This window comes from Thunnus albacares, chromosome 19 (assembly GCF_914725855.1).
Source record: "Thunnus albacares chromosome 19, fThuAlb1.1, whole genome shotgun sequence".
In the NCBI taxonomy this organism is placed as follows: Eukaryota; Metazoa; Chordata; class Actinopteri; order Scombriformes; family Scombridae; genus Thunnus; species Thunnus albacares.
Window position 1 is genome coordinate 1,715,301 of NC_058124.1, and position 23,372 is coordinate 1,738,672.

The 23,372-nt window shown below is 39.7% G+C and overlaps 1 protein-coding gene across 2 annotated transcripts in view; it reads right to left on the reverse strand.

Moving 5' to 3' along the window:
- arhgef1a (Rho guanine nucleotide exchange factor (GEF) 1a) overlaps nucleotides 1-23,372 on the reverse strand; it is a 51,934-nt gene that overhangs the window by 20,090 nt on the left and 8,472 nt on the right. The window contains exons 2-10 of one of the 2 annotated variants that reach the window (XM_044336302.1): nucleotides 19,237-19,399; nucleotides 11,051-11,118; nucleotides 7,853-7,916; nucleotides 7,411-7,543; nucleotides 4,581-4,690; nucleotides 3,744-3,887; nucleotides 3,158-3,408; nucleotides 2,066-2,191; nucleotides 132-249 (exon numbers count right to left, since the gene is read on the reverse strand). In XM_044336302.1, coding sequence (XP_044192237.1) covers nucleotides 132-249; nucleotides 2,066-2,191; nucleotides 3,158-3,408; nucleotides 3,744-3,887; nucleotides 4,581-4,690; nucleotides 7,411-7,543; nucleotides 7,853-7,916; nucleotides 11,051-11,118; nucleotides 19,237-19,399 — 1,177 coding nt within the window. The remainder of the gene's footprint in view (nucleotides 1-131; nucleotides 250-2,065; nucleotides 2,192-3,157; nucleotides 3,409-3,743; nucleotides 3,888-4,580; nucleotides 4,691-7,410; nucleotides 7,544-7,852; nucleotides 7,917-11,050; nucleotides 11,119-19,236; nucleotides 19,400-23,372) is intronic. The other variant, XM_044336303.1, reaches the window with a different exon arrangement.

Here is a 23,372-nt window from a genome sequence, read left to right on the forward strand (position 1 = left end):
TCTGTACACAGGCCAATTGTTTCCTTGTTTTACTTTTTATTGTATTAGAAGAGAACTGTAAGAATGATCTGCATTTGCTTTTGTAAACAAAGTTAGATTCATAATAAAGCTTTTTGACTTGGGTGATTCACCGGTGGTGTTGTCCAGAATGCGCTGAATAAGGACAGGATACTTGGAGATCCGCTGAGTCACCAACAAGATGCACTCCTGAACACCATGGCACCGTAGCCAGGGTCCTCGACTCACCTTCTGCCCAAAAAAAGAGAGAAACACACTGACAAAATGCTTTCATTGTGTTTGAAAGGCACCTTTGAGAGACTTTTTAAACCACGTGAGGGCTAAAGGAGCGCAATTCCAGTGCCATATAATACATATAAAAATAAAAAATCAATCATAAAGAATACACTGAAAAATAATACGGTTCAAACAGTTCTCACTCATATAGTGAGAATGACAAATGACCTGGAAAAACCAGAAGTAACAATACTGAGAGACACACATGTTGTAGGCTTGCCTATTCTGCTTCTATTCAAAATGTTACTTTGTGGGGTTTTGCGCATGGTGTCATGGATACTACTAGTTCTTAATATTACTTGCATACATTTTCCAGTTGTCATTTTTCAGGCCACTAATTTGTTCCTGTCCTGCAACATCCCTTGCAACGAACGGTAAGCTGGAGCTTCCCCTAACCTTTTCAGAACCAAACATGTCTTTGTTCTAGGTTCTGCCTAATGTTCCACTATGTTTTACAAACCAGAATGTCCTGGTGTTGCCTTTTCAGTGAAATATATCCAAAACAATCATTATTATTTTTATGTGCTGTTTGGTCAGTGAGTGTGCCGAGTGCAGGTCACTGGTGTGTCACACAACAATGGAACAAATGGTACTAAAATAGATTTCTTTTATGTTTACATGTGATGACATTATTGTTTAAAACAGTATTGTTAAATTATCATCCATTGACAAAATGGAACAGAGACAGAGCACAACATTGGCACCTGAACAATTCCCACCAACCCCACTGACCAGCTCTCCAGCTGCTGGTGGCATGTTGGATATTCTGAGTCAGAATATCACCAGTATTTAAAATACCATTAAAAAGTCTGGACACACTTTCTCATTCAAGGGAATGGTAAGGTGTGTCCAAACTTTTCACTGGTTCCATAAATGGGTTTATGAGTGATGTCTTCAGTGACATGCACGCACCCACAGGGGCAAGAAAACAAACCAGAATGACTGAGAGTTTATGAGAAAATCGATGTGTGAAGTTGTTTTTGTGCCTCAAACTCCACGAATGGCGGACGTAATGGGATAATGTTCATTATCCCAAGAAGGAAACCTCCCCTTTAATTGAGAGTGCAGAAGTAGCTGTTAGCATCAACAATCCTAGATTTCATGGAGGTGGTGGATGATTTTATGCTGAAGCTGCACTGAACGCTTGTTTTAAGGCTGTGTGTTCATGGCAGTTTAATGAAGAGTGCAAACATTTGTCAGACTAAAGCTTTTATCAATGCTTTAGAGATCAGATTGTCAGGCTGTGATCAGTGCCTTGGTGATCAGTTTGACAGGTGTTAAGAGTTTGAGTGTGTGATTCGTTGACAGCTGTGTAGACTGATGGCTTTGGAAGGAAAAATTCATCACGTTGTTACCCTTATAATTTTTCTGAGAAAGAAAAAATCTAGGTTTGCAGTCTCCTTTCATGATCCTGTGCGGTTGATCAATGAAACTAATTCTCTATTGACATAGTTTCCTATGTATGAATTTTCATACATTATTGAATTTATTAACCAGAATGAAGCATCTGTGCTTTTAAGGTGTGCAACAGCCAGCCTGAATTTCATGCTAATGTTACCACTGCTACTAGCTGTTTCTCACTGGAATGTGTGTCATGTTAGCGAGCCAGAGCTGACACATGTCTATCAAAGGGGGCGTGAGGTATAGTAAATAAAAGCTAAAGGTGCAGTGTGTAGAATTTAGTGGCATCTAGCGGAAGTGATTTGGCAGAAATGGGGAGGGGGAGGGGAGGTGTATTCAATTGGTTGTATTTTAATTGCATCTGTCTCACCCGTATGAAGCACTGGAACCTCTTGTCTCTGGCCAGCAGTTCCTTGTACAATTTGACAGCCTTCAAGTGGCGGCTACAGAACTCAGCGTAGGTCTTTCGCATGTCATCTGCACACTGACCTGAGAACTGGCAGAACACATAAACACACAGATTATTTGGTCTGTGTGTGAAATGAGAGTGAAAAAGAACTTAAGGATTTAATGTAAGGGAAAGCCTTTGTCAGCAGAAAAAGAGGCACTGTTCAGACCTGGTATCTGTTATCTAAATGTGGGTTGTCACAATATCTAATATTTGCTATATGATTATTGAATGAATAACAATTTCACAAAAATAATCATAACAATTCAGATGCTAAAATCATTATTTTATTTTTAAATCATTTTTATGGTTATTTTAGCATTTAATTGCAATTATAAAATGGCAATATACAACAATTATGATAAAATGATATAAATAAATCCAAACTTTTGACACTGATGTTTTCTGAACATGATTTTAATCCATGTTGGACTAGTATTGGAAACAGCTGGCACTGGTTAACCTCTGGATGTCACTGTTAGACTCTAGTCTCCAGTGTAGTTTTACACTTCTGCTGAGTCATAGAATTACATAAATAAAGTTACATTTACAGCTCTACATGGTCCTATCTGTTTGGCAGCACCTGGAAGTTGCTCAACATCCTCCTGATCAGATTCTTAATATATATTATCAATCCATCTATAATGTTGTCATCCAGTTTTCTATAATGTATTTCTGTAATTTTGCTATCTGGTCTATTCTGTACACACATCTATTGCATTTCTGCATGTACTGGAAGAGGGATCCCTCTTCTGTTGCTCTTCTATATTTCCTTGTTAAGGGGTGGGAGGGAGGCGTTTTTCCTTACCTGAATTGGGGATGTTGTATTGCTGTACAGATTTTAAAGCCACTTGAAGCAAATTTGTGATTTGGACTATACAAATAAAATCACCTTGACTTAATATTTTAGTTCCAGTTCTGTGCCACTGTGCCAGTCTAAATGGGGTAACTCTTGGTGGTGTGGTATGGTATGTGTTTTCTGTATGTCTGTATGTGAGAATGCATGGCAGTCACCTGCTCGAGTAGTATGTCCCCCAGATGGTGAATGGTGAAGTTGCAACTAGATTCAGACTGTAGGCTGTTGTTGCGGCGCAGGAGAAGTTGTGTCAGGAAATGGGAATGTATACTGGTCAGCTGGTCCAGGCAGGGTAACATGGTATGCACAGTGCTGGGGTCCAGCTGAAGCTCCTCCAGCATGCCCTGCTGGAATATCCGTTCCATGATGCGCAGGGTTCGCATGTGGTGCACCTCTGTCTGAATCAGCTCTGAGAAGGACACATAACCACATCACACACACACACACACACACACACACACACACACACACATCATAATCACAGAATAGACAGCAGCTGTCATACTGTACATGCAAGAAAGGAATTGCCTAAACTGGACATCTGACATGTTTTGTTAGAAAAAATAGTAACGATAGTATGTCCAGCTTCAGTAAATAGTATCTATGTAGTATTTTAATATATTGTATATTTTAATGGATTTACTGTTGTGATGTAATGCTCAGCAATACATCATGTGTCTGTACTATGGGAGAAAAGTAAAGGTCAATAAGCTACTGCTAAAAAATAAATGATGTTCTTGTCACCATAGATGACATCCTGCCTCTTGATTATGTTTTTGCTCTGTGACTGCAAGTAATTGCTGTCCACGGCCATGCTCCATGAGTCAGCCTTAAAGTCCTGGCCCTCGAGCTCCATCTCCTCCAGCACTGAAGTGTAGTAAATATCTCCTAAACAAGAGAAAACCATCAGCATACAAAACCTACAAAGGTGTGAATCTTTATCTCATGCATTTGTTAAGATAGCTGGTTGTAAAAATAATTAGAGCCAACTGAAATCACAATTTAGTATGTAGCCAAAATCATGTTAAAGTGAATATTCATATTTTTTTTATTAAAAAAGTAAAAATGTCTTTGGAGATACATCAAAAATGCTCCTTTAGTCTCCAGGACAGGGAATCTTATGGTGGTAACTGTAGTTTATAAGCCAGGAACAAGCACCACTTTATTATCAGTTGAATTTAAGAATAAGGACCACAGCATTTAGCATCTGAACCTACTAATGTTGACAGTTGCATGTACATTTGACAGTTGACTGGCTAATCAGATATCTAACCTGCAAACTGATGTTTGCAGCACAGTTTCCCCTGGTGGAAGCGCGTTCCATCATCTCCTTAACCCCTACACTATCATGCTGCTGCACTATACACCTTACCAACTATTCACCCCCCTCTCACCTTACTATCTACCCATTACACATATTACTACATATCTAATCCACATACCATGGTTGATGGTTGAGCCTGACCAACTTTTGCACCACACATTAAACATAAGGCAATACATTTCCTCAATTCTGGGCAAATCAACCACCATGTTATTAAAGCCATTTTAGTGTGAAGTGTGGTTTGAATGTTCATATACCGTCATCATTGAGAGACTCCATTGACATAGCTCTGTTCCTGAAGCTGAGGGAGTCTGTGGACTGAGACAGGATCCTGCGCAACCCCAGGGGAGAGTCGTCATTAAGGGTTCTACAACACACACATACAGATATACTGAGTACATATAGTACATATGCAAATACAATGACACATTACTCTGACAAATTAGGAATTACATTTCTGGCATCAAGTCACAGAGACAATACCTAAATTGCTCTGATGCAATGCAAATTCCAGAAATGCAATGCAGGAAGTCAGGAGTGTCTTTAAGCAAAGGTAAGCTAGGCAGTCACCTACAACACCAGCAGTTGGATGGATTAATTTCAGGACCCCAATTTACACTTTGTCTGTCACCTTTCACTGTTAAATAAACCCTCTGCTCACACTGCACTAAACACCCAATGCTGACTGTGAGTCTGCAGGTTGACTGTATAATGGAGCATTCTTTTGGGGGGCAATACTTGATGCTGGACTGAAATTTAAAACACTGGGAGGATGACCAGAAGTCAAGGCAGATGGGCAGAGCTGCTCTGGAGGGTGGCCAAGTCTAGATTCTGGCCATGTAGGCGGGACCACTCTGGAGGTCGATCATGCAGACAGGACCATTCGGGAAGTCAGATTGGATGCCCGCAAAGCCGATCATGAGGTTGGGCATGATGCTGAAAGTTGGGCCAGGGTACTTGACAGACAACCTGCACTGATGACTTCAGTGGATGACCTGTTTGATTAAACTGAACTGCCACTGGGCTTGTCTGTCTTAATGCTGCTTCTGTGTTCACATCGTACACTTTCTGCCCACACTGAATCTGTTAAATAAACACTTCTGTTACGTCATGAAACAAACCACGTACTGTGCTGTGGAGACATAACCACTCAAGTAATAGATGGGTGAGTACTTGCTATCCTAGGTTTATACTTTTTAAACAGAAAACACACATTCTATATTGTCATATTTAGTTGTTTCTTTACTGGAAATGACATACATAATAGCCAACAGCAACTTAACCAGAAACTTCCAGTTACCTGGTAATCTCCCTTCAGCCAGCTGCTACCTTATTTAGGTTTTTGTAGTGAAATGTGGAGGTATCATAGAGATAACTCCTCATTTCAACTAAATGACTCAGCTGTTCCTCGTCCATGTCACATGATGGTGTCCATGACATAACAAAATTCTCCAGGTGTACGCCATGAAAGGAAAGTGTCAAGTGACACTTTTTTTGGTCGAAAATATGTCATTTCTGTCAAGCGACACTTATCAAAGGTGATGAGTGACCTACCATTAATCAACCTTGACTGAGGATGGTTGAAAGAGTGACACTTGTGAAGGCTGATTTAGGGTAGGTCGCTTGACACTTTTGATAAGTGTCGCTCAACAGAAATTACAGAGTTGCACAACGTTTTCAATTTATTCTTCAGTGAAAGGTTTCAGTCGTCTCCATGGTAACCAGATGCTATCCTCCTACCGGCTTAGTATATCATTCCGACTGGGACTAATTAAACAAGGACATTAAATGACCTATAGTTATGTATCTATGTAGACACATATATGTATGTGTACATATATGAATGTGTCTACAGTGGTTACATATAATAATAATAATAATATATAAACATATTATATATCCTAATGCTCAGCTACTCCTGTTGCCAATGATAATGTTACAGTCTCGGGGCTAGAAGTTTCCTACTACCAATCTCAGTAAAATCATCTGATTTTAAATGTCTTTGTAGCTGATCTCACAGCACTGCTGCTGTCATTAACCTGTATATTTGTTCATTTTGTCAGATCATAAAATAATGATTTTGTCTGCAGCAAAAGCCTGATAATGATTGCTGGCTAAGGTAGTATCTATGAGCAGTGATCAAATTTCACACTACTTCTGACATCTGACAACAGAAACAGAAAAAATATGTAAATGAGAAGCACTATATTGTGAATTCAGCTGCTTTAAAAGTATATGTGATTACAGAGAACAGAAGGGGACTGAATGGAGGTTAGGAATAGATCGTCTCCCTCCCTCCTAATCTTGGCCTATCTGTAACAATTAAAACGCATAATCATAAATCAATTTTAAGTCTACTGTCAATAAATACCATCATTTATTTATATTCACATGAGAATTTCAGGCTTCAGAGATGCAAGCTAGTTCACCAAAAATAGACCCTGCATAAAAATAGCAGAGTAAGGAAAAGAGCTAGGCTGTCTCACAGATCCAGTAGACACACACTGGCTAGAATGGCAGTGGATCGTCTCCAGCAGCCGTGATGGAGCCATGCTCTTGGTCCAGTCACACGTAAATCCTGGAGCAGTTAGTTTGAGGTGGGAGCGTGATTTCACCTTAATCTGACCCAATTACAACATACTCTGCAAGGCTGAGCTAAATGGCTCCTGTAGACAGGTGCGCTTTGCCTGCTGGGTTGCAGATTTGAGAAATCACTTGCTAGCAGCTTGCCATATAATTAATTGAGGTCTGATCTGGACTAGCAATGATTTACGTTGCCTTTTTTATTTTTGGGCTGATGGGACCATCTTCCTGTGTTTAACATTCCCAGTCCCGCCCCAGGCACATAAACTAACGAGAGGAGAGAACGTTCTCATGTGACATTTAACGATGCATTTTGGTTTGCTTGAACTTGTTTCTGCGTGAAAAGAAACCAAACCGAGACGAAAACGCAACAACTTTACCAATTCATCCACTGATTTGAAGCAGAGCAAACAAACAATAGATTTGAAAACACCCATAGGTTTAGTCTTAGGACGTGTGCCTTACATTGTATTGCAGCTGCTGACCAATGAAAGTGAGGCTCACCCTGCAATGTTGTTGGTGGAGACACTCTTGGACAGGGAAAGGTTGGACCGACCACGGCGGGATCCTAGCAGAGACTGTCGGAGGCTGTCGGAAGGGTAGATGGCTGAACTCGGACGCTCGCGCATTCCTACACCTATGGAAGAAATAGGTCCATAGTTAAAGGTGGGAGAACAAGACAAGGAGAGACAGTGACAAGAGAAAGATGTAGAGGGATGAAGAAGAATATAATGGCAGTAGGAACAACATGTTTAGGAAGAAGTTAAAACAAGCGAGGAGGGAGAGGAGGAGTTTTATAATGAAGGAGAACAACATTTAGAGGAAGAGGAAAATAACCAGCAGAGAGGGGGACAGAAAAAATAGGAATGGCAAAAGGAGAAATAGTTAAGGTAGGAGGGGGAGACAGATTATATTCAATCATTTTATTTGTAAGAAAAGTTCTCACTTTTTGTGCGAAGTGTGACACTCTGCAGGGCTGAGTTATTCCGCATTAGGGCCGTCTTCTGCTGCTGTGTTAATAAATGACAGAAATCAGTATGTACCATGTACAATAGCATTCTACTTTAAAAGGCTTCGCAGTTTAAGTCATGCATTGATTTGACAGCTCATTCACTGAAATGATTTCCATATTTTCCATGGTGGTTGAAATTACACATTTTATTAAGTAAACTGACACAAAATTTGACACACCATCTCATTACAATGTGATTTTGAAATTGAATATTAAATGACAGCACTATTTATGACAGCAATCATGTTTATGTCTTATTCGATCTATCTCTTTAGAAATTAAACTTAACATTGACTTTTAGTATTGTCCGCACCACAGGGTCTGGAAAACACTATAGCGTTTTGTCAACCATGCATTCACAGCTGCAGCTTGTTTTATGTTTGCTCTAAGGAGTAATGTGTGAGACTGACAACTGAGAAAACACGACATGACTGAAATGCTTTCAGTGTAGACACGGTGTAACTCAGATCAACTCTCATGTTCAAAATGTTTCCTGTTCAGTGTGAAATTTAAAACAGAGTTGATTGGCCCTGAGGCAAGTCTTATGACCAATCCAACTTTTCTTCTGGTCATGTCATACATTGACAGCTAAGTTACCACAGCTTCCATAAAACAAAACTCTAGGCTACTAGCTGAGCTGATAACTTTAGTCATTTTAAAAGTTGGCTCACTCATGAGACATGTCAGGTTAAACTAGGAAATTAACTCTAAATCTAAATTATTTAGATGTGTCACACACATCACCGTAAGGTCAGTGTCACGTGTCAGTGATAGTGGGAGACGGTGGATGAACAATCACCTCTCAGAAATTGCCTCACCAGTTTGCACTTTATTTACAATGGAAAAAAGTTGCCATTGTTCTGTCCTCCTCACACACTGTAGTCTAATTTGACAGGCAGCTACATGCCTTCCCAATCAACAACCCATGGTTATAAAAATTATGTGGTTTATTGATAGGAAGGGACAAGCTAGACAGAGAAAATAGAAAAAACTCACATTACATGAGTTACATGAATCCACATAGACCATAGTTAGGCCTACTAGTTCTTTTAAAATAATAAAAGTTTACTCAGTCATTTTGAGTAGTTAGCCATTTTCAACTCTCATTTGTGACACTGCCATTGCATTATGGGTTTTGAGGATTTTCCATCATGTAGGCCTTGTAACAATGGTAGTAGGTATCTGATGATGCTCATTTTGGTTTCAGAGTGGCTGGAATATTCATGTGCAGATTATATGGTAAATCAAATCCAAACCCTTCTTTCCTTTTCCAATTTTCTAAGCAATGTGTAGTCCTCACATACAAGAAAAAAATGCATGGAAACAGTCTATTTAGAAGTACATTTTTAAAAGTTCTTTGATAGAGAAGAATCTTGGATAAACCTCGATGGTTAACAGTCCAGCCAACACCCCTGGCCTACTGCATTCCATGCCTGGAGGATCCACTCACAGAGGAGATGAACTGCAGGCTTCTGAATTTTTTCCACTTGATGTGAGTGCCAGCCGGTACTTGCCAACCTTGAATGGTTTATTGACAACAATATCAAGCACCTGGGATGTCATGCCCCCGAGCATGATGACCGGGTCACCATCATAGATATATAGTATATAAAGATGGATGTAGCATGGTGTGACGTCACCCATTGGTTTCCACTGGAGCTGTTTGAAGCCCAGAGTTGCAGCTTAAGGTTATGGTCGGCACCATCTTTTCCGTTTGGAACCAGGATCTTCTAAATAAGGAGTGCAGGGTGTTGCCTTTCACGCTCTGGAAACTACCTTGGACCGAAGCTAACGCTAGCTTACTGGGAACACCAAGCGCTGTACACTTGGGATACTTTAGCTAAATTGGGCTAACAGGGCAGGTATTGTAATGAAGAGACATTAAACTTAGATATATTATGACAATAGTGTCCTGGAGCTGGGGAGAGCAGCAGGTGAAAAAAAAGATTGATTTAGTATTTCTGGAGAGAATGCTTGATGCTTTTTGAATAAGAGACTTTTTTGGAGGCAGCATCTAGCAGCTGTTGGTGGGATTGCAGTTTAAGGTACTTCTGCACTGGCCTTAGCCTCAAGCCGTCGTAGTTATTGTTTGGACACTATTCATGTCCTGCATCTGATTTTTGATGGCCTCAGTCAGGTGTCCACAGAATGTATCAAATACAAGCATGTTCCTTCTCCTCCTTGAGCCACCACTCTGCCTGCCCCACACAACCTTAAGCCAGTCCAGTACAAGTTCTGTCTCCATCCAACCCTTATCCTTGTCACAGACAATGATGCCGGTTGACATATCATCCTTTGGCACAGTCTTGCATTTCAGAATATACACATATGGTGGAAGCTTGATTCCATCTGCTAGACATGCTAACGTGATTGTTTTTTCCTTAAGTTTATCACATACCACTGGAAAGTTCAGTAGCTTTTTGCTGAAGTCTGAGGGCAAACGCAGGGCCAGAGTTCTTCTGCGTCGAGGGGGCAGTCCATTTCAGTGCATCATTCTCTTCCATGATGATATTCCAGTGATTTTTATATATTTTTTAAATATTAAAATGTATAATGGCAGTCAATGGGAGGAACGATCCAACTGAGTTGGAACCTTTGTAACTTTGAAACACAATTGCTCTGACAAACGTACAGTACGTTGGTCTCCAGATTCCATTCAAACTTTAAAATGTTGAGCAAACTTTCAACATTCAAAGTTGTGTTCTGTGCTGTGATACCTTTTGTACTTCTGGAGCAATTTAAGTCCAAAGTGAGTGTTTTTACAGCAGATTTGCGTGATGTCATCAGTCAGAGGCTGAACCTGACATTTTTTTAAAACACTTCTCACTCCCTCAGTTTTAACTCTTCAAGCACATATCTTACCTCACAATGTTGCTGTAATAAATACAATAAAGACAACACAATAAATATACTGCCACACACTTCTAATGGGTCTTAAGTGATGATTGAGAGGGATTTCTTTTGTATGAATCTATACATTGCTTTTTAGGAAAATCCTGCATAGCATACCTTTAATTTCATTCACCTTCTTTAGATAATTGTAAAACAAAATAATACAATAGAAGAAATCTTGAACATATTAAGAACATGTTGGAATAATTATAGTTGTGGCAATTTGTGGTGTAGTCTTACCCTCTGTTTCATTTTGGCACAGTTCGGTAAAGTGTCTCGACAGCGGTTGTGGATGGTGACATTACATGCTGGAAAAAATAAAGATATGACAAAAGCAAAATATAATAAACACAAACATATAATATCTCTTCTCTTTTTCATATATTTCAGTATTGCAGCAACCTACTACACTGAGAGATCAGGTGAAGGAACTGTGAGTGTGAACATGTGTGTGAGTGTGTGTGAAGACATACATCACACCTGCAGTGTTACAGATAATGATTCCTTATAGAGCCAATGGAGGCCAAATGTTTTGACAATTTGAAAGACAAGATTTAAAAAAAAAAGCTACCTCTACCTTGAATTTCAAGGAAACGGTGGACACATCAGAATATGAGCTGCAAAAGAAAATCCTGGACAGCATAGTGAGTAACAGATTTGACCCGAGCAAGTGTTGGAGGCGGGGTTACGACAGCGCGGCTAATATGAGTGGGGTCTATTCAGGTGTGCAGGCCAGGATCATCTAGATGGAACTGCTTACCACATATTGTACTGCACATAACCTAAATCTGACAATGAATGACTCTGAGGCTCAAGTCCAAATCCTGACTCTGCTGTTCCCTATTGAGAGTATAGCCAATCCACTGAGCCTTTGTCCAATGCTGCTCCTTAAATAAGACTTTATCAACTTGAACTTGGAGAATGAGCGCTCTGCGGTTGCAACAGTGACAGGTATGGTGAGGTATAACAGCAATGCTGTGCAAACCTCACTAAATGTTGCTGCCATTCAGCTGTGATCCACAATGAGCATCTTGGCCAGATCCTTCACAGTTGGCTATTTCAGACTTAAAGCAGGCTCTGAACGCAAGGAGTTGGTCAGAGAAAGTCAGGGATAAATCCCTGCTGTAGTGGTCCACGAGGCACTGTGCGTCCTGGTAAAGTGCATCATCCTGCGCACTGTTTAGTGTGCCAGGGTGGATAGCCTGGAACATTTCAGTAATCCACAGACAGAAGGGAAATGATAGAGAAGTGAAGGGATGAACAATGAGAGAGAGAGAGAGAGAGAGAGAGAGAGAGAGAAGGAGAGAGAGAGAGAGCTGCAAAGCCGCAAACAGTGGTTTCTATTCCTCTCCCTACTGATTTTGACAAAGAATTGTTCATCAATTCAAAAAATATTTAACGCACTGCTAGTGCTACGTCCTTAGCCTTATTTGTTGTTTTCTTTCTGAGGCTACTGTATGGTTAAATCAATTAATTTTATTTTATGAAAAAAATTAAATACCAGTGGAAGCACTGTATTCTGGCAAGTGGTTCAATGCTTTTTGCTGTCTAAATATTTGGCATATGATTACTGTAAGCCTCACAGCTAAGCAAGTGGGTGTTTGTACAGTGAAATGGCAAAATGATTATGGCTAATCAAAACTTGTAAGTCCCATCGTTGTGGGCATGATTTGTGCATGTGTAGCATGCATGTCAGATGCAATTATTCTAATAATATAGCCTAGATGTGTTACACATTGCTTTGCATGTGATGACAGTTTTGTTTGGTTTTAACAGCTAGCACCTAGGCGGTGTCCAAAGTGCTCCAGGCACTGTAGATTTTTTGATGCCTACTGTGACTTTTTCTCTCCCCCTGACCTGCTGGAACAGTATCCTCTCTGTGTTCCAGGACCGTCTGATTTACAAATTAAGCACTGGTTTTGTCGGTTATTTGGGCATATTTTGCCACAATTGAGGCAAAGTCTTATTTTGAAAGGCTAATTGTGGACTTCCTGTTGGATTTCGGTCAGGGGTGTCAGTGTATGATTTGTAGGTCTTGATGAGACGAATAATTGAGTTTTGGTTCGATCTCTCTACAACATTCCTACAGGCCGTGGCGGCCATTTTATTTACATAGAGAGCATATTTTGGCACTTTAGGGGTTAATTTTTACATTTTATCAAATTTTCACCAGACCTGATGTGTGTGCCAAATTTGGTGAGTTTTTGAGCATGTTTAGGGGGTCAAATTTAGGTGTGATATCCCGTAACAATAAAAAAAGAAAGAAAGAAAGAAACAAACACAAAAAAAACACAGTAGTCCTTTTTGCATTTTCCCTAAATGTAAAATATTGATCCTTATTTGCATTCGAAAGGACTTATTTGAATTTTGTGATTTTGGGAAAACATTGCATTTGAAAGAATGCTTCACTGCTCTTCATAATTTTATCAAACGTTCCTGCAATGTTGCATGTTTACCAAGGTTTACATTGTGAGAATGTTTTGAGGATGTTGCTATCAGCGAAAATTCTGTTCAAAATGTGCCAAAGTGATTTTAAGAATATGTGTTTAATGTTTTGAAAATGTTTTGAAAACATAGAAAAAAGAGGCTGCAGAACTTGCCTGAGAATCGTCACATTTTAAAGGTTTCTTCAGTATGAAAGTAATCCAGTGATAGCTGTCTGGACATCCATGGCTACATTACACAGAGGACTTGCTAAAAGCTAATTCAGCAGACTTTTAATGGAGACTGTTTGTCAAAATGTAAACAAACATTAAAATATTTGGTGGTAACACACCAAGTAATGCAAAAATGTGTGAGCAAAGATAAAGAAGAAGAAGACTGCAGCTAGTGAACATGGATGTAAGTAATGTAACATGTTTGTTAGTGGCTGTTAGTTACTCAGTGTTATCAATGTGTTGTGATGAGAAACTGAACACTGAATGCAAACAGAAGCTTTGTTTGTTTACAAAAAAAATTCCACATGGAACCTTTAATTCATTTAGTCAGACATCATTTTTATGTGAGCTGGTTTCTGATTGGTGGCAGCGTGGGGTGGGAGGGATCAGTTAACTTTTTTTACAAGTTTTGTTGTGTTAATAACATTTCAGTGATTATTATTCACAGTGTAATTAGCACCAAATTCATTTCTCTCTGCAACCACAGGCAGTCATGGGGGTCTAAATGAAATCTACACACCACACTATTCATGCTAAACAGTTTTTTTAGGCTGACACTAATCTTTCTGACATACATGCAGTTAGGGGTGAAACTCACGGTTCAGATCGTATCACGGATTTGAGTCACGGATCGGATCATTTTATGGATCAGCCAAAAAAACAAAAAAAAAAACTTTGTTTTCCATATATTCTGTCAAACACTTACAGCAAGGAACTTAAGCCCATGGTCTTACATGAAAACAGCATTCATGATGTCTAATGTTTAAATAAAATCTTAAAATATATAAAATACTCAATGTTCAATTGTTAAATTAAATTGCAATATGAGGCCTGATACCTTCCTCTTTTAAACATGGTAGTGAAACAACATTCTGTGTCCACAAACATGAACACACGTCGTGTCCTGCAGCTTGTTGAACGAGCCACTAAACAAACATTCACTGGGGAAATGTGCACTGCTAACATCAGTTAGCAGCTGCTCAGCTGCAGCACACTAAACAGCAGGTAAACATACCAGATGTCACTATGGACCCGTTAGATGCTGGTTTGGTTGTTGCTCTTCAAAATCCCTGTTAGCGACACGCTGTTTGTCCATGACTTTTACTTACAGCAGTTTGTTTACGTTGTCTTAAATGAGACATTACATTTTGCAATTAATCCGCGGTTCACATGTTTGCCGAGCCGCGGGGGGCGATCCGTACGGATCATGGATCAATTACGATGCGTTACACCTCTACAAGCAATGCAAATATTGTAGTAAATATTGTCAAGCTGATGTGACAATGAGGCCTCGAACAGAAATTGTTGCACTCATTTTTGCATTATGATGACCACTGACTGAGTTTTTTTTTGTTTTTAATATCCCTCCAACACTGACAGCAGCCTTTAACTAGGTCAATTATTCAGGGGTCTGTATCACAAAGCAAGTTCAACTTAAAGGTGTTTGATAAATCAGCTTCCAAAACAAAGTAGAAATCAGCTGGTTTAGTGATCATTAGTCAGTCATTTAAATAATGTCAACATCAATGTAACTTTGCTCCAAAGATTTCAATCTTTTTAAATCTGATATCTGTTTTTAACATGATATCTTTTATTTTTTAATCCAACTTTTATTTTTTAATCCAACTTTTATTTTTTAATCCAACTTTTATTTTTTTATCCAACTTTTATTTTTTAATCTGATATCTGCTGTCAGGTCACATGACCTCCTCCAAGGTTTAGCTCATGATGTCATCAGTTCCGGATGTCATCAGACATGTGACCTTTGTTAATCTGTCACACATCAAAGGCAAACGGCTTTATGATGCAAGTCTGGAAGTTTATTAATAAGGCTGAGACCATCTCATCTCATCTCATCTCATCTCACATCTGCACACAAGTATCGTGTTCCAGAGTGACATTCTGTCGAAGAACTACTGTCTACCACTACAGTCTACGACAGACATCTTATTTTTTACTACCTCTGGACATTGTTTTTGTTAAAACGATGAACAGAGGAAATAACCGAAGACGTCAGGGCAGATTTGCTGACGCTGCACCACATCAGCGTCAAGATCAGCGCCAAGATCAGCGTCCTAACCAGCGACCAGATCAGCGTCCTAACCAGCGACCAGATCAGCGTCCTAACCAGCGACCAGATCAGGGTCCGAACCAACTGAGACCACTGGCTGGTCACTGCCGCGACTGTGGGTACCTGCAAAGTTGCCTCAACATTGCCTACGGGCAGATTGCAGAATGGCACGACTGGTCTCAAAAAGCAAACCACAGGTTTCACGACAGTGATGAAGCCATAATAAGGCTGGAGGAGCGTCTGGAGGCCAAGGAGAGGCAACTCACAGAGATGTCCTCTCTACTCCAGAAGAGCAGAGAGGACATCTCTGAGAGAGATTCTGTCATCTCCTCCCTCAGAGAGAGTCTCCAAAATAAGACCATGCAGGCTGAAACCATCGAACGCTTCTGGAAGGAGGAGTGTATGAAGATCACAGCCAGATGTGAGGCAGAAAAAGCTGCACTGTTAGCTTCTGCCCAGCGGAGAGAGGAGGCACTTCTGCACAGCCAGAAGATGGAAGAGAAACAACATGAAAACGAGGGGAAGAAAGAAGAGAAACAAGAAGAAAATGAGGGGAACACAGATGAGAGACCACAAGAAAATGAGGGGAAGACAGAAGAGAAACAGGAAGAAAATGAGGGGAACACAGATGAGAGACCACAAGAAAATGAGGGGAAGACAGAAGAGAGACAAGAAGAAAGTGAGGGCAAGAAACAAAAGAAAGCAAGACAAAAACGGGAGAAGGAGGAAAATAAACAAAGAGCAAAAGAAGAGAAGAGGAAACAAAAAGAGGAGAAAATGGAAAAAAAGAAACAAGAAAAAGAGGAGAAGATGGCACAGAAAGAGAGAGAAAACAAGGAGAAGAAAACAGGTTTTTGGAGCTGGTTGCGCAAGAAAAAAAGCGACAGCAACAAAAAGGTGGAGGAACCCCTTCTCCTCTCCACCCTTCCTCCCTCTCTCCATCCTCCCTCCTCTCCTCCATCTTTCTCACCCCCATCCTCCTTAACCCCTGACTCCTCTTCCCACTCCGTTCTAGCTTTCCGCCCTCTCCGCCAACCTCTCTCCTCACCCCTACCCTCTCTCCTGTCCCCCTCTACCTCTCTTCCCTCTCCCCCACCCCTCCTCCACCTCTCCTAACCTCCTTCCTTCCCTCTCCAGGGCGGCACGCGGGCTCAGTGTTCAGCACTGCAGCCTCACAGAAACACCTCCGCCTGCCTGTTTCTGCTTGTTTCTGTGTGGAGTTTGCATGTTCTCCTCGTGTCTGCGTGGGTTTTCTCCCGGCTCTCGGGTTTCCTCCCACAACACAAAGACATGCAGGTCAGGCTGATTGGAAACTACTAAATTAAACCTCACAAATACCTGATGAAAATACAAATAAAAAAATAAAAAAAAACAAAAAAAAAACAACTGTATGACTTTACACTGTGAATGTTAGAAAGTAGAAGCTCTGCTGTCAAATATGATGTTATGATTTAAACAAGAGTAAAGTTCCATTCAGACAGGATGAACATCACAGGAGGAGGTGGGGAATCAAATATTCTCTGTGCTCCTCTGTAAGTCAACTCATGGTTCCTGACGCCATTTTAACCATGAAGAAAAGACAGGATGTGGTCTGTAATAGACATGAATATCCAGCTGGACAAAGCCTAATCATGAATATCAAGACATGTTTCAAACATAAACACTTGATTGTTATTATTCAGTGTGACTTTTTCTGCCCTCACTATGTGTGTAGGTGCACAACTCTGCAGCCAGTTAAACACACTTCCAATAAATTACTGGAAGCAAATGTGAAACTGTGCAAAAAGTTCAATAATGGTGATTACAAATAAAAGAAACCACAATCATTCAGACTAACATTGTAGTATAAGTATAAACTGGCTGTCAAATGACTTCTGTTATTCATGCTGGGAAGAAACACAGTGTTATCTGTGAAGATCAACATTAAGTCCTCATAGGAAGCAGCTACATGTAAACATACATACAACAAACAGGAACTGCTAATAGAGAACTCAGCATACATTTAATGGTGTAAATTAGCCAAAATTTAAACTAATATTGGTTGAAAACTGGGAGTAAAGACAATACCAGTCCAGACCTGTAACTGATGTTACAACAGCCCATTTCATGAGCTTTTATTGGGTCTTTCTCTCATGATGGTTTTATGTTTTTCTGTCCACATTGGTTCCCAAACAGGCTAATACAGTATGTTGGTGTTAGCATTTTCCATGTCATTGTTCCAACAGATTTAAAAGACATGTTTCTGACCTTTCACCCACATTACAAGTCACTCAGAAAAATCTGCCACTGGAGGTGAACTTATATTCAAGTTTCAACAACAACACTGAATTATTATTATTATTATTATTATTATTATTATTATTATTATTATTATTATTATTATTATATTTTATTTCACAATGTTTGAGATAATGACAGACCAAGACATCAGATTCTTTAATCTCATTTGCATAAATTGGTTGTTTGAATCTCATTTTTGGTTTTTATAATTTACTTTTATCACTTTACTTCTGTGTCTTATCACTGTAGGAATAAACTACAGTACTTGTAACAGCTGATTGACTTCCTATAGGATTTAGGTCAGGGGTGTCAGTGTATGATTTGTAGGTCTTGATGAGACAAATAATTGAGTTTTGGTTTGATCTCTTCATGACATTCCTACGGACCATGGCGGCTATTTTAGTTACATGGGTGGCGCTAGAGAGCACATTTTGGCAATTTAGGGGTTAATTTTTACATTTTATCAAATTTTTCACCAGACCTGATGTGTGTGCCAAATTTGGTGAGTTTTTGAGCATGTTTAGGGGGTCAAATTTAGGGTTTAAGTGGCGTAATAATAAAGAAAGAAAGAAACAAACGCACGAAAAACAATAGGTTCCTCGCCCTTAGACTGTTTTACATTAGTCCTCTACCTTTTGGGCTCTGTCCCTAATTACAGAGTAGCGCAGTGTGGGAGGTGAGTGTGCAGGAGAGACAGGCAGAGAGATGCTGTGAAGCTGTGCTCAGCACAACCAGGTGTGCTGTCTGAGCAGTCAGGTTAGCAAGAAGTACTGCAGTGAATGTTCAGTTTGAGCTACAGTTTATCAGATAATAAATGCCACAGCTCTTCAAAAAGATTGCCCTGGATCTGTAAATCAGTCTCCCCTGTGCTTCCTGACCACAGTCTGGAGGCTGGGAGAGGATGTGTCAGATGCACCACTCTGTTACATATTCAAATCTATAATACTACTTATTTTGGTAGCCACAAGATATGTTAAACAGAGCCATATTTTACTTTGAATATTTTGTTTTAGCAAACAAATACCTAAGTCTTCTTAACTACTGAATATGGTAAATAAATATTACTTCCATAATCCATAATTTTCTGTTTATTTATTTTTTTTTTAGCACAAATGATAAGTATATCTATCATTATTATATTATCTATATATTAGCCACTATTCAAGTTGTTTCGTCAACTTTCTGAAGCAAGAACTGGATGTAGAATATCAACAGATCGACTTTCCTGCTCAAAATATGATCCTGCTCAGTGTGAAATTTTAAAATGAGAGCTGATTGGTCACACTTTCACCGATCTGTACACAGCTGTTCTTGTACACACAAACACTGTGATTATGTGCATGCTGATTCACGTGATGTGTCTGACAAAGTAAGGTACACTCATTGCACTCAAGTATAGTAGTAACTGTGTTACTTACTAGGGCAGCTGAGTGCCTCCTTGGCAGTAATGCTCTTGCAGCATGCTGAACAGAGCGTGGTTCCTGACACCGTCAGTGAGGTGAAGAGGTGACCATTGCTGTAACGTGCCTCCCTCTCCCTTGCTGCCTTCTCTCGCTCCCTCATGCGCTCTCTCTCTTTATTCTGGAAAAGAAACAGAAACAAAATGTGAAAATGACTTCCTGTATATTTGTGAATGTCACAAACCGCATCAGATGAAGCTGAAGTTTTCTAAGAGAAAACATCATACTGCCCAAAAATATTTCTTCTTTAGGAGTTCATTTAGCAGCTTGATCTGTTGCACTAATAACCAGCATTTCTTCTGAAAGACCATACAAGGACAACAGTGACTTAAAGTTTTCTGTTAGTTTCGGACTAAAAATTATGCTTACTGAGGACAATAAGTCTATTGTACAGTATTACAGTCTGGCATAAAATGGTAAAAAGTGTCTTTTCCACTAATTTCACGATAGAAGATAACAACACTTGTAACTATGGTAATTGTACATATATCAAAGATGGTGACAACTATTTGAATCTTGCAAGTGCAATGACAACTGTAGTAGTAGGTGTTGGCTGCACAGACTGGGTGTCTCCAGGTCCATGCATGTTTAGCAGCAAGTGCTAAAGAGCTGGGTGAAGTGGAATATAGATCTAGAGATGTGGTGGATGATAAATACACTTTTAGCTAGTCACATCACTGGTCTCATAACTCTGAAACAGCTGAGTCAATCACAGTGAAGCATGACAACAATAGCTCAACAAATAGATAGACACTTCTTCAGGAGATCATATTTCAGTCTTCAAGATGCAGAGTGCCATGATGTGAACACACATCACCACAGATTTGTATTTATTCATCAATTAATACAATGATGATATGAATAAACAATTAAAATGTTGGTGAATATGATGTCCACATTATATTGTATCTGATGAGACACAACAGCATTTGCACCATAATGCATTTAAGGAATAAAACATGAGACGCCACCAAAGATGAAGGACAAACGAGGCAATGATGCATAGGAGCACTGAGGCCCACTAATCTGAAATTTCCCACATAAACACAGTAGGGCTTGGGTATATTTTTTGACCTGTGGCACTGACTGCACACAACAGATGGTGCTGTTTTCTGCCCCTCCAGTGACTAACGAGTCACAAAGAGTGACCCACATGTGTCTTTAGTGGTATGTAGGCAATCTGGTACTCATCGAGTGGAGTCATTGCTGGAGTTGAGCAAGAGAAAAAAAAAGATCCCTCTTAAAGGGCTTAGACACCCACAGTACTTAATCCAAAAGGCACTGTACAGCAAAACAAAAAAGAAAAATTAGTAAGTACAAGCCTGTACCTACACTCATAAGACACTCAACACAACACATTTTGCTGTTGTAGGACATTCAAGTCAAGTCAATTTCATTTATATAGTGCCAAATCACAACAGAAGTTATCTCAGAGCACTTTTCACATAGAGCAGGTCTAGACCGTAGCCTTTAATTTACAGAGACCAACATTCCTCCATGAGCAAGCACTTGGTGACAGCAGCAAAGAAAAAGTCCCCTTTAACAGGAAGGAACTTCAAGCAGAACTGGGCTGTAGGTGGGCGGCCATCTACCTTGACCAGTTGGATTAAGGGAGGAAGAAGGAGGGAGAGAGGGGAGAGCGAGAGACACAGAGAAGCACAACAATAATAACAATAACAACATATAGCAACATAACTAGGGGCTGGTCCATGGCAAGCCTGGGCTGGCCCTAACTATAAGCTTTATCAAAAAGGAAAGTTTTAAGCCTACTCTTAAACATAAAGAGGGTGTCTGCCTCCTGGACAGAAACTGGAAGATGGTTCCACAGGAGAGGAGCCTGATAGCTGAAGGCTCCATATCCTATTCTACTTTTGGAGACTCTGGGAACTACAAGTAAGACTGCATTCTGGGAGCGCAGTGTTCTAATGGGGTAATAAGTTGCCATGAGCTCTTTAAGACATGATGGTACCTGACCATTAAGGACTTTGTAGGAGAAGGAAAAATGTATTCTAGATTTCACAGGGAGCCAATACAAAGAAGCTAAAATGGGAGCAATATAGTTTTTGTCAGTACACGTGCAGCTGATTCTGGACCAGGTGGAGAGTCTTTAGAGACTTGTTAGAGCAGCCTGATAATAAGGAATAATCCAGTCTAGAAGTAACAAATGCGTGGACTAGTTTTTCTGCATCTTTTTGAGACAAGATGTGTCTGATTTTTGTGATATTACGTAAGTGAAAAAAGGCAGTCCTTGAAATTTGTTTTATGTGCAAGTTAAAGACCATATCCTGATCAAAGATAACTCCTGGATTCCTTACAGTGGACCTGGAGGCCAGGGTAATGCCATCTAGAGCAGCTGTATCATTAGAGAATGTGTTTCTAAGGTATTTAGAGCCAAGCATAAGAACTTCAGTTTTGTCTGAATTTGGTAGCAGAAAATTGCAGGTCATCCAGGTCTTTATATCCTTAAGGTATGCTTGGAGTTTAGTTAACTGATTGGTTTCATCTGGCTTCACTGATAAATATATTTGGGTATCATCTGCATAACAATGAAAATTTATGGAGTGTTTCCTAATAATATTTCCTAAAGGAAGCATATACAAGGTGAATAGTATTGGTCCAAGAATAGAACCATGTGGAGCTCTGTGTCAAACTTTTGCGTGCATGGAGGATTCATCGTTAATGTGTACAAACTTAAAATTGATCTGATAAATAGGACATAAAGCAGCTTAATGCTGTTCCTTTAATGCCAATTAAATGTTTCAGTCTCTGTAATAGCATGTAATGTTCAGTGGTGTAAAATGCAGCACCAAGATTGAATAAGAAGTACAGAGAGAAGTCCTTTGTCCGATGCAGTTAGGAGGTCATTTGTAACTTTCATCAGTGCTGTCTTTGTCCTCCAATAAAATATTGTTACGTAGAAAGTGACACAACTGATTGGTAACTTCGACTGGAGAAAAACAGTCTAAACAGGTTTTACAGCTGTTTCTAAAGTTTCTGTGTTTGTGGATATATCGGTGCCTGTTGAGGGCAGGTGGAGATGAATTTTGTCTCTAATAGTTTATTAGGAACATTTTAAATAAAAAAAAACAAACAAAAACAAAAACTAGAACACCCTGACTGCATAACTCTGCACACCCTACCCAAATAATACTTTGTGGAACCACTTTTTGCATTTATTACAGCAGCAAGTCTTTGTGAATAAGTCTCTCTTAACTTTGCACATCTAGACTTCCAAAAAAATTCCATAACAGTAGCCTCCCTGATCACTTTTCTCTTCCTCCTCTCATCAACTTTGGAGGGTTGTAATGATCTTTGCAACGTCTCTGTGGTACCACATATTCTCCACTTGTTGATCATGATTTTAACAGTGCTCCATGGTATATCCGATACCTTCTTTTATATCCCTCTCCAACAATTCAACAGTAAACAATTAGATCTCGTAGTTTCTTTGGTAACTATTTACAGACCATGGCTCTCGCAGTAGGATGCAACTCCAAACATTCAAGCAAATCCTGTAGCACCAGCTGACTTTAACCTGGTTTTAATCAGAATCACTTTCATTGATGGCAGGTGTATGTTCTTTACCCACAGGCATGATTTTAAATGTGACTGGTTAACTTTGAACACAGCTAGAGCCCCTGTTATGAAAAGGTGTGCAGACTGAGGCCCACACTAATGCGTATATTGTGCAAAATGGACATTTTCCCCTACGTTTTGGCCTCTCATCCACACACAAGGGTCAGTAAAATTGATTTTTTTTAAAAAAAAATGCCCTCTAAAGTACAGATTAAAGTACAGACTCCAGTTTCTGTGTATCTGTGTAGACACGTAAAACGGAGCCCGTAAGACTACTGCCAAAGGAAAATAAGCTCACTACACATGCTCCGAATGTTTTTCTCTGGTGTTTGACAGATCATTGTTGTAGACTTTATGGCTACCTACTGGTCCAGCATGCTTGTTTGAGCGTTCGTAGTCTTTTTTGCGTTCTCATGTGTACGACCATCGTTTTATTTTGTAAAACGACGGTCTAAAAGTGTAGGTTCACTTCAAAAAGTATTAATGCATGCATCAAATACTTGACTTACACACTCTTA